The sequence below is a fragment of the Leiobunum rupestre genome, chromosome 7 (genome assembly GCF_980474605.1).
Source record: "Leiobunum rupestre chromosome 7, qqLeiRupe1.1.hap1, whole genome shotgun sequence".
Taxonomy (NCBI): Eukaryota; Metazoa; Arthropoda; class Arachnida; order Opiliones; family Sclerosomatidae; genus Leiobunum; species Leiobunum rupestre.
Window position 1 is genome coordinate 30,442,700 of NC_143390.1, and position 12,405 is coordinate 30,455,104.

Genomic DNA, 12,405 nt, shown 5'->3' on the forward strand with positions numbered 1-12,405 from the left:
AATAAATATTACAAATTTCCAATATCAATAGAACAAAAAACTAGGGATGCACCGATATATCGGTCTATTTTTCTAATATCGGTATCGGCCAATATCGGCTTAAACGAAGCCGATATTAGCAGATAGCGGTATTCGAAAAATATTTGCAGGAAAAACATTGAAAAATAATAAAATACTCGATTAACTACCTTATGATAATATTTTATTGCCACAACCTTACATTTCAAGTTCTTCAACAAGGCTTGGCTTTAGTCTATTTCTTAATTTTTAAAGTAGCTTTCCGGTAGTTCCTCAATGGTTGTATTAAACAACCTTTCACTATAACACTGGATGCAGGTGCCGATAAATATTCTAGCAAGGCTGTTAAGAATTGGGAATCGTTCTTTATTCGCGCCACCATTCGAAAACATTGCTTGTCTTGGGGATTAGAGATCTGAGAATTTTTCATCAAAGAACGTTTATAAACGACCCAAAGAGTGATTGGCCGCGCCACGTACGCCAGACTTCAGAAGCTAGACCATTTTTTTAGACGATTTTCGATTTGTGATAGATAATATCAGAATAAAATAGGGGAAGTACGTATCTGTAGCTTTGAGCCGTAGAAGTCGTCGTGTGACCCACGAAAACGTCATTTTACGCATAATAAACCAAACTGAAAAAGTAGTTAAACTTTTGTTTTGATTCAACACGGCTATAAACGACGAAAGCAAATACGCCTTAGCTCAATTAGCAGAGAATGAGAAGGACAATATGTTACAAAAGTTCAATTTAAGAAAAATTGATTTTTTAAACGATGTATTCATCCGCGATTTCCCGCCAAACCGTTTTGGCGTGAAAATTCGTGAAAAGTGACGCCTTTCCAAAGCTGACTAGAAGCGTACTTCCCCCTATTTTCTTCTGATAATATGTATCAAGTAAAATGAAAAGGAGAATATTCTAATATGCTCTGGCAAACCTTTTTAATGAAAAATTAGAATAAAATTTTATGACAATGATTTTATGATATATACTACTGTTATGATAGACGACTTTGTTAATATCGGCCGATATTATCGGCCACGGATAGCCGATATATCGGCTCTACCCATATCGGTGCATCCCTACAAAAAACCAACTTTAGACCCAAAACGTTATTAAATTAAAGAAACAAAATGAGAAATAGAAAATAAAAAATTGAAAATTATTAGAACGCTCACGAAATGTAAAATATACGTGCGAGAAACTATTTTAGATACCAAAACCAACCCATTGTATTAAAGGTCTTAAACAATCAAATTTATATGGAAAACAAAAGTTAAAGCGAAAACCAAAACTATAAGTGAAAGCACTAATAAAAACTGCGTGGACTCATGACGACAACCCAACGAAGCCGATAAAAATAAATGCAAATAAAAAATCGTAGACATGAATTCTCCCCCACATTATCAACATTTTCGATAGGCGAAATAAAACAAGAAAAATAACCAATAGAAAAATATATATTATAATAACACAACCAAGTAACAAGTTAATTAGAACACTTAGGAATCAAGAAAAAGTCAATCTAAATACCCACAGTAATAAACATTGTATTAGCAGAAATATGGAATAATAAATATATAATAATAACCCAATCAAAGAACAAGGTAATTCAAATACTTAGAAATCCAGAAAATGTCAATCCATATACCCACGGTAATGAAAATTGTAATAGAAAAAAGCAAAATTGCCTTACCGTTAACAATTCCCGGCTTATAACGCACACAAAAAAACCCTTAACTGAATAGTGAAGGCTGCTAAACAACAGCGCATATCTCAAAATAAATAAAACCAATGTAACCACATTAATGAAAATGTATCATACATTTAAAGCCGATAAGAAAACACGTAAAATAAATTACGAAGTTACGAGTAAAGTAAGCAAAACGATAAAAGCGCGTTGTATACCCCTTGAAATTGTATTCATAAATGACCCTTAACGATTCAAAAGTACCGATAGACAAAAAACTAAGTGGACCACCCACACGTTCAACCCTTTACAGTGGCGTAGATAAGGCCCCCGCAGACCCCGCAGTGCGGGGGGCCCCGGAGCTTTAGGGGCCCCCTAATTTCATATCAAAGTATATACTAGATACCGGATAAAATTCCGAATATTGTTTTGCGGGGGGGCCTCGCCACTGACCCTTTAACCCTCTTATCTCTGATGACTGCGCTAAAACAAGATTTGACCTTTATAATTTCATACGTAAAAAATGTAAGACCATTCGCAAATGATACACCCAATAACCAAAAGAGGGCACTTTTGGAAAACCATTGCAAACGCAGTGATTTCAAGAAACTGCGTCGCAGTGATTGCCCTTTGCCCCGAAAATGCGAACGCGTTCGCAGCCCAGACAGACCCACACACACACGGACCGACAGACAAGGTGATTGTATAACTCCTCCTCGGAGAGGTAATAATTATATGACGCGCTGCAGGAATCCATAACGCTACTTGGAATGAATATCTCCCCATATCCCCTGTGGTATTTTGTGGCGGAACATTCTGGGCTGGGCCTAAAATGCTTATACCGCCTTAAATGACGTAAAATTCGGTGACGTTTGATTCGTTATTAAAAATATACAGATTTTTGTTAGTCGTCTGCTAGTTTTTATCTTCAGGAAAAAATGGCAGAACCGATCGGCATAGTTTATTTATATGTTTTTCCTGTATTAGAATCCGCGATAGATGAGTCATTAAAACCAATTCATGATTTAGAAAAAAACCGTAGTTTGTAACTAAGCTTCAAAGAAAAAAGCGATAATAATGGTTCGTAAAGATGAAGTCTATTTTCCTCCAAATCCTGAACAAAGGCTAACAGCTCGGATTTAGAAGCATGGAGTGAAGCATATTGCTATCAAAATTCCTGTGAGAGTTATCATAACAATTATAACATCCAACAAATTAAAGGCAATCCTATCATGAATTCACGAATATAGCTCATATTGCATAACTTATTAGAACAAACTGTCAATTGAAGGATCTACGTTTCGAAAGGTAAATCCATTTATTTATAGGATAATATATTTTCTTACTTTTTATATACTTTTATATTGTTAGTTTATTATTTAAATAAGTGAGTTAGTGGTATTTTTGGCTGTCAACCTGTCAGCATCAATAAAATTAGGAAGGCTTAAGTATCGGTTTCTAAAATACTTTTAGTAGCCTCTGGCTTACCCCCTTTGTAATCTCTTATGTTATGCAAGGAAATATAAGTTACCTAGCTAGTGCATTTCATAAAGTTAGTTGTTTATGCCATTTACTATATGTAACTTACAGCTCGTTTCAATATTTCGTAGTAGTTCAGTTCACCTCTGAAAATATGAGGTAACGCGTTTGCTTATGATATGTAGAATTATTTTTATTAATAAAGGAATAAATGTTTTTACCTCTCCGAGGTGACATAGTCCCCTAGGAGGGGTATTACAATCACCGTGCCTGTCTGGGCTGCGAACGCGTTCGCATTTTCGGAGCAAAGTGTAATCACTGCGTACGCAGTTTCTTAGAATCAGGGAAAAGGTTTTTCCAAAAGCGCCCGCTTTTTGTCATTTTCTTTTGCGAATTGTGATTGTACGTGAAGAGTCTTCGACAATTGGGACGGACCGAATGCTGAGGGTTACGGTAAACGTCTCAACGGCAGGGTTTCCACGTTTTTACCTCTCCGAGGGGACAAAGTACACGGTATTCGTCTTAGTATCAGTTTGCGATTTATTGCCGCCGGCCGGGAATCGAACCCGGGCCTGCCTCGTGCAAGAGATTTACTCTAACCACTCAGCCACCAACGATTGTTAATTTGCGGTGTTTTTCTAAAAAACAGCTTTGGCGAATGTTAGGTACTATAATTTATTCTACATCATTTTAAATATTAATAAATTATATTAATCTTATATTTAATGAAATATTTATAAATTATATTAATCTTATATTTAATTAAAATTTATAAATTATATTAATTTTATATTTAATTAAATATTTATAGATTATATTAATCTTATATTTAATTAAATATTTTAGTATTTTAATGTAAAATTTGATCGTGATCAGGAATTTAACTCGGGTCGCATTGTAACAATGCGGATAGTTCATCGCCGAGCCATTGACTTCCTTAGGGAAAATATTAAAACCATTATAATAAGGCGGGTTTTTTTACTAAACGGATTAATACAATATCTGTATATATTGTTTATTGAACTTTGTTTGTTTATTCTTTGGTACGGTTTTTTGTTTTGTGAAATTCTTAACAAAATTTCGTTAAAACACAAAAAGTAGTTCATTGTTACCTTTTAATAACGCTTAGAAAAAGGATAATTATTCAAAACTCCCTCGGAAATTAAATCAAAGTAATAATATAGCGCCACCGTTTGGAGAACTGTCAATCAAACCGGGTAAAAAATATAATCTCTTCAATTTTTCGAACTTTAGTCAAATCTCGACGGGTAAAAAACAGACATAAAATAAAAGTATATAAGGCCGTTGCCGTCAATATAGAAGATCTATTCTTTCTTAGTTCTTGGCTGTCAGACGAACTAATACAGGACGGGGTCCTGGTGTCGGTCAAAAGTTATGACGAACTTTGCGGTTGTAATTAGTATGTTCGGTCTGCGGTCAAGAAAAGAGTTAAATTGTGTTTCGCGTTTGGAACGTGAGTGAATGGACTTAAGTGTATGAACAGTGCGTGTTTAAGACTGAAAGTGTTAAAGTAATTGTGAACTAACTCAAGTCAGATGTAAGATAAAATTGATTGTTATTATTTTTTGAATTGGAATAACCTAATTATACCCTTGAAATTATCAACTCAACCTGTGAGGCTTATTAAGTAGATTGGAAGTAATTAGTAGCGAACATATGTCAGCTGTTAATTAAGACAGAGTTTAAAATTACTCAGTATAATTTATGATAATTACTTTTAGTAAGTGTGTTTTGGTTTATGTTTCAATCACGATGAACCAAGACAAATCTAATCTAGTCTTAGACACTTGAGTACTAGTTCTGTATAATTACGTAGAAGGAATATATATTGTTGGATTATTGATGAAAGTTAAATCTAGAACGTTCCAGAGACTGTTGTGAATAAAAATAAACATTTATAATTTTACATAATTCAGGTTGCAATTTTATTTTCTAATCACTCGCCCACGACATTACAGTTCTGGCAATCCCGAAACAAAAAAAATTTCGATATAACGGCGACGGGAAATTAATCTCGTAAATTTATCGCGCGGCCCTAGGGAATATTCTTTTAACAAAATTTCGATAATCTATCGTTTAATTAAAATCGGCCCGATTCCGTTAAAATTATAAACCAAAAATCGAACGGTCGTTATAATACCCTCTGTAGATATTTCTTTCATTAAAATTTGCTTCGTATTTTATTTAACTGATAAACTTGTTCTGTAAAAGGGTTTAATTCAATTGTGCATTGTTATAGTACGTCTAACTCACTGCTGTAACTACTTAACTTATGATATTCTGAATAAATTCAAATTGGTCGTTTCGTATCAATTATTTTAATTATAATTAAAATTTCATACCGGGCGGGATAGAACTGGGATAGCATTTTTAACAAATAACTCTAAATTGCGGACATATATCTTTAAGGGTTATCTCGAGAAATTAATACCACTAGGGACAATTCTTCCGAGGAGAGGTATATTTTGGCTTGCCAACTTGTTGTTTTTTTCTATTACAATTTTCAGTACCGTGGGTATATGGATTGACATTTTCTGGATTTCTAAGTATTTGAATTACCTTGTTGTTTGATTGAGTTATTATTATATATTTTTATTGCATATTTCTGTTAATACAATGTTTATTACTGTGGGTATTTAGATTGACTTTTTCTTGATTCCTAAGTATTTTAATTAACTTATTTAGTTGGGTTATTATTATATATTTTTCTATTGGTTATTTTTCTTGTTTGTTGATAATGTGGGGGATAATTCATGTCTACGATTTTTTATTTGCATGGATTTTTATCGGCTTCGTTGAGTTGTCGTCATGAGCCCACGCAGTTTTTTTATTAGTGCTTTTACTAATAGTTTTGGTTTTCACTTTAACTTTTGTTTTTCCATATAAATTTGATTTTTTAAGACCTATAATACAATGGGTTGGTTTTTTCTATAAAATAGTTTATCGCAAGTATATTTTACGTTTCGTGAGCGTTCTAATAATTTTAAATTTTGTATTTTCTATTTCCCATTTTGTTGCTTTGGTAATTTAATAACGTTTTGGGTCTAAAGTTGGATTTTTGTTCTATTGATATTGGAAATTTGTTTAATGCATTAACATTTGTAATATTTATAATTAAAATAAAAAATAATCTACTGGTTGGGATAGCACTGGGAAAACATATTTTTGGAGAATGCTTTTGATGGCAAAATATCATCGAGTACCGTGTCCAGTAGTTAATACACCTAAGGGCAAATTTTTACGAGGAGAGGTATATTTTGGCAAGCTTGCCAACTTGTTTCTCTTACAACCTTATAAGAATTGTACGATTAACCCAACTATTTAGAGCTAGTAGTGGGCAAAATAATGAATAAAATAATAATTTGGGTAAATATCGTTTTTTTTGGCGCGATTTAAAATATACAACCTGTTTTTGAAAAATAGGGAGCTAACAGCTCTACGTCACACGACGTCACCCATGCTTTTTCCTATTGAAAAAAATCTACCCAACATGGCGGCCATAGCCAAAGCTACGGAGTGTTAGTTCTCTATTGCTTGGTTTTTGAGCAGGATTCATGATTCAAGAAAAGCCCCGCATATCACGCTACTTGACATCAAATACGCTAGACCTTGCGCGGCCTTTTTTTTTCATGATTAAAATAGATCTTGCAAATCATGAAAAAAAAAGGCCGCGCAAGGTCTAGCGTATGTGATGTCAAGTAGCGTGATATGCGGGCTTTTCTTTACCAAGAGTTATGAACAGGCACATATAGAACTAGTCCATATATCTAATTTAAGACCTTGCCCATGGTTTGATTTCACTCAGTGCCCCCCCCCCCCGAAATGTATGGTCGTACGTACAAATATTTTTATTTTTTTACTTTTTTTTCAATGGTGTGCCCCCCCCCGAAACAAAATCCTGGCTACGCCACTGATTTCACTACGTTTATGGGCTGAGACATTAGGACCTAGTGTTGGGCAGAGGACCTTGCGAATTTTAACCTTAAGGTTTTTGGCCAGATTTGTAGTATGTTTACTGATATTAGACGTTTTATATCGATAAAAAGTTAAAAACATTAAAAACCCTTAAAAAGTAATTTATGGTAAAATCTTTTATTTTTCCTATTGGCAGAAAATTAACAACACTAGGCAAGAGTAAGACTCCTGTGACCGGCACAGTTCCCGCCAGTAGTGCAATCACATATCATTATAGGATACTAAGTACTTCTGGTTTTAAGTGTTATGATATATATGGAAATAAAATTTGGCGTCACATAAATACACCCCCCCCCCCCTCATTTTTACCTCCTTACAACATATTCTGTCATCATTCTTTATACTCTTATTGGCAAGTGTAAAATAACATTTTTTGGATTATAAGTTTCTTAATCAAAAAAAGATATTCTACGGTTAGATGTTTTTCCAAACTCGTCGACCACTAACATAGGGTTTTCTTTTATGCAGTTAGATAAGTCACGATTAATCGAAAGTATGGCTAGATTTGAAAGTCTGTCCTCGCCCATTATTGTCCGTAGACGCGTTTCAATTCTGTTGAGAGTACTAAAACTTCTTTCTGAAATTGTATTTGCCACGGGAATGCGCAGCACAGTTTTATAGTACTTGACTAAATCTGGAAAGCAATCTTCCAACGTTATTAAATACAGAAAGCAATCGGTAACGGTGCTCAGGTTTTTGGATTTAATCAAATTTCTGGCTATTCCGATCTGCCGTTTTAAAGCATGTATATCAAAATTGAACCGTTTGTATGTTCAATTGTCGCAAACCTTCCTTGACGAAAATGACGTTATATCTCATTAGATATAACGTCATTTTCGTCAAGGAAGGTTTGCGACTGAAGATCAGACGCGATTATTCCTTTGAAAAGGCCAGTGTTTTCAAAAAAATCTAGATTTCATTTCTGATATAAATTTATCAATTAACTCGTAGTAGGTAGATCTCATCTGATCTATTAAGGTTTTGGATTCCATTTCTCGACTGCCTGTCGGGCACGTAATGACACTATGATTTAGCCTCTTGTTAGGAATTATCTTCCGCTTTCGTAAACTTAAAGGCTCGCTGTTGCAATCAGGCACGGCGAGAAGGGCGGATTCTGCCATCTTTGAAGCTTCTTCCCAAATGTTTTCAAATCGTTCAGAGTTTCTTACATTTTCTAACCTAGCTACTGTAGTTTCACAAATAGCAACCGCTTCCGTGAAAATGACTTTTGGACTTTGCAAATATTCCGAAAGAGAATTGGTAGCACCTAATACTTCATCTAGAGCCACAATAAAAATCAAGTTGCTAAAGTTTTGTAATTGAGAAATATACCCACGACTTTCAGTTGCCTCCTCAGATTTCCCGTTTTCAACCAAATTCTTTAATGCAAAAACTACCGTCCGAATTCAACCTATTTCTAAAAAAAATGGAGGCCCTTTTTTTGCTCCACCACCTTGTGTTGCAGTTTTGTGGCATTTTAAAAACGACGTCATAATCCAGATTTTTCTGAGAGTTCTCAAAATATCCACATCTAATAACTGAATTGCTTTGAAAGTTGTAGATGGCTTGAACTAAACCTAGCAATTCCCGAACTGGCAATATGTTGGAGCAACAGTCAACCAAAACTAAATTTAAACGGTGAGCGTAGCAATGCACATATGGATAATCGCCGCCCACCGCCGCTTCTATTTTCACCCTGACCCCATTTACATGTCCACTCATTACGCTAGCCCCATCATACGTCTGCGCGACACAATTTTCAATTTTCAAACCGCTCTCCCTTAGAAGACTAATTATGGCCAAACTAATGGTTTCAGAATCAAACTTGTGCAAATCTGTATATCCTAAAAATATTTCTATGACGGCTTTTCTTTTCTAGTATAAATTATACAAACACTTAATTGTTCCACCCCTGAGTTGTCTCTATGTTCATCTGCAATTACTGAATAAAACCCACCGGATTCATTGACTTCTTGTACAATAATCCTCCTCACTAAATTTCCACTTACATTGATCAGTTCATTTTGAATTTTGCCATGAGTATATTTGGCATTGTTGGGCATGCTATCGCACTTGGCTTTTAAATCAGGACATTTTTATTAGTATATCTAAAATTTCAGCGAAGTTCCCCCTATTTCCATTTTATTCATTAGATATATGACCCCTAAGCGCTAGGTCTTGTTGAGCGCAGAGAATTATGATTTCCACGTGTGCAGATAATTCCAATTACGTTAAGCCAAGGCTCAACGAGAAAGGGGGGAAGCAGGCACAAATTACCGGGGCCTGGTTTTATCAAACTATGTATACTTTTCCCGGATTTTTCCCAGAAAAAGTAAAACTCTCTCCAGTGGTCGCGGCTATCTTAATTAATATTTTACGGGGGCCCGGGTCCGCTCTCGGCGCCCCTGGTCAAGCCTATGATGGTCATTGAACTGAGACGCTATTGAACCACGTTATTTAATAGATTCTAAATAATTTAAGTATTTTCTTATAGGATTGTTGGTGAAAAGATTTACGTGAACTAAAATGCTCTTCAAATTTTTTCGCCATATTTTTCAAATCCGAAAACCCATTAACAAAACCTGCGTTTCTACTACTCAAAAAATGGCGGCAACAAAAACAATAAACTCTATCCTTTACTACGGAGTATTCGAGCATTTTATATTTCTCATACCAAGAAGAATTGAAACCTCGATTTTACCACCAATTAAAGTTTTAGGAAAAGAAGTGATTTTAGGCTGAACGGGCAGACAATCCTTACTCAAACTAATATCAATCACTAAGATATCTGAGATCTCGCAAGCTTTAACGATTTCCTTAGCAGGACTAAAGTTTGCCTTAGTAGGACTAAAGTTTCCCTTATGACTAAAGTTTTCCACTATTTCAACTTCACTCACAATATAGGAGACGATCCGAGGTGTTACACACAGATTTTGTTCAAACTCGGGGGATTGGTAGACCTTCATGTAACTTGAAAAATCCTAAAGGGAATTTATTCAATGGGCAACGGTTTTACTATGGCAACGAAAAATGTTTTGACAACATAAAATGGAAATTTCCCCATTGAAAATAACATGGGATTTGGACCGATTCCAAGGGTCCCCCCCCCCCCCCCCCTGTGAAAGATTTTAAAAAATTGAAAAGCTTTAAAGTACCAAAATTATAAAAAAAATTAAAAATTGACGAAAAAAATCAAAATTGATCACAGTTTGATCAATTTGAACCAAATGGGTGAAAATGGTTGTATACTATTGGATCGAATCCCGTTTGACCGAATCCCATTGAACCGAAAGGTATTTTCGTTTATAGCCCAACATGGCGGGAATGGGAAATTTAAATCTGGTTCGTTTTCACTTCGGGTAGGTTAGTTCAGGTTGGGTTAGGTTCGGTTAGGTTAGTTCAGGTTAGGTTAGGTTAGGTTGGGTTAGGTTAGTTCAGGTTGGGTTGGGTTGGGTTAGATTAGGTTAGGTTAGGTTAGGTTGGGTTAGGTTAGATATGGTAGGCAACTATTTCACGTCGGGTCTTATCAAGGTTATTTTCCAAAATTAAACCCGGAAAATATCAAATTTCAAGGGAAAAAGGTCTAAAAATACACGTCGGTACGAAATAATAAATATTTAAGACATAGTTTAGTCCAAATTAGATATACTATCGTCACTTAACCTACGATATATAAATATGTATCACTAACGGTATATTGAATGAAAACCGCGCAAAACGCGGTTTTCGGTCGATTGGAATTCGGTTGAATGGTACATTCGGACGAATGGGATTTCGGTCCAATGGTCTACAATCGGTGAAAATGAACCGATATGGCTTAAGTACGAAAAATTTCAATTTTATGTTGTCAAAAACATTTTTCGTTGCCATGGCAAAACCATTACCCATTGAATAAATTCCCTTTAGGATTTTTCAAGTTACATGAAGGTCTACCAATCCCTCGAGTTTCAACAAAATCGGTGTGTAAGTGTAACCAACACCTCGGGTCGTCTCCTTGTCAGTTCATAATGGTTTTCTGCAATACCTTGATTATAAGGTTCATCCCCTAGATCACTGATATCCCCTTTGTCTGATGATTGCAAGAAACGTTTCATTGCATATTTCTGAATGGTGTTGGTCCATTTGATCGAAAAATATGTGATCGACAGTCGATCATTATACGTTGCAATTGATCGAAATTCCATTTGATCGAATCCCATTTGTCATTTGTTTCATAAGATCGAACCTTCAAATGATCGAATACTATTTGATCGAATTCAAAAGTATTTATAGTACCAGTTGGTATGTTTTTATTTTACCGAATGTCAATATGAAGTGCAGAAGGAATAATGATGGAATAATTCATTGCTTAAGTGCAGAAGGAATAATGATGGAATAATTCATTGCTTTAACTGTATTAAGCCACAAAGATGAAGAGAGTTTTACTTTATACACTATATGATGGAATTTTTTATGACATCGACGATAACGGCCCGTTGTTTTTGATATATATAAATAGGGTCAGGTTAGGTTAGGTTAGGTTAGGTTGATGTACGCGCGCCGTAGGCGCGTATGCACCGTTGTATACGAGGGGTCTGACCACGTTCACGGTCCTTCTATTGCTAAAAATTAGGTACAGAGTTCGTTTTTTTAATAGGTCTTTCTATTAATTATGTCCGAGAGAATATTTTTTCTGTATATTATTTTTTGAATTTTTGTTGTTTTTTAGTTGTATTATAAATATAGCGGAGAATAGTTTGAATCTGTTAGTATAGGTTGTTACTATGGCATCTAACTATCGTGTACTATGGTTATTTTTCTTTAGTACAGTTTAAAGAAATAATTATTATTCCTAGAGTCTACTGTATCTCATTCTGACTAGATGTTGCCTTTTCGATTTACTCCCAAAAACTAGTAGTTTTACCCTACAGTAGCTTTCGATCAAATTTCGTTCGATCAAATGCCATTCGATCAAATGCAATTCGATCAAATGGAAATTCGATCAAATGGGACCCGTTCGATCTTTTGTGAATCGATCAAATAGACTCAAACCTTCTGAATGCTATCTTCTAAGACTTCTCTTTTACGTTTTTGCCGTTTTTGAGCCCCCGAAATATGTTTTTTGCCGCTCATTGCTCAACTATTTTACTCTTTATTTAGTAAAATTTGCTTATAATTTATCGGTTTGATTTGTTTTGTCGATAAAAAATTAAAAACGTAAAAACCACTGACCAGATAAACCA

At 34.9% G+C, this 12,405-nt stretch overlaps 1 protein-coding gene across 1 annotated transcript; it reads right to left on the reverse strand.

Annotated features, from left to right (window-relative positions):
• Positions 1 to 2,847: 2,847 nt before the first annotated feature.
• On the reverse strand, positions 2,848 to 11,277 carry LOC149936022 (zinc finger MYM-type protein 1-like). Its single transcript, XM_090153606.1, has 6 exons — positions 11,208 to 11,277; positions 9,127 to 9,260; positions 8,637 to 9,058; positions 8,516 to 8,562; positions 8,129 to 8,462; positions 2,848 to 2,935 (listed from the first exon to the last, which is right to left on the reverse strand). Exons 1-6 carry the CDS (start codon positions 11,275 to 11,277, stop codon positions 2,848 to 2,850), a joined length of 1,095 nt encoding a protein of 364 aa, XP_090009732.1.
• Between the last annotated feature and the right edge of the window lie 1,128 nt (positions 11,278 to 12,405).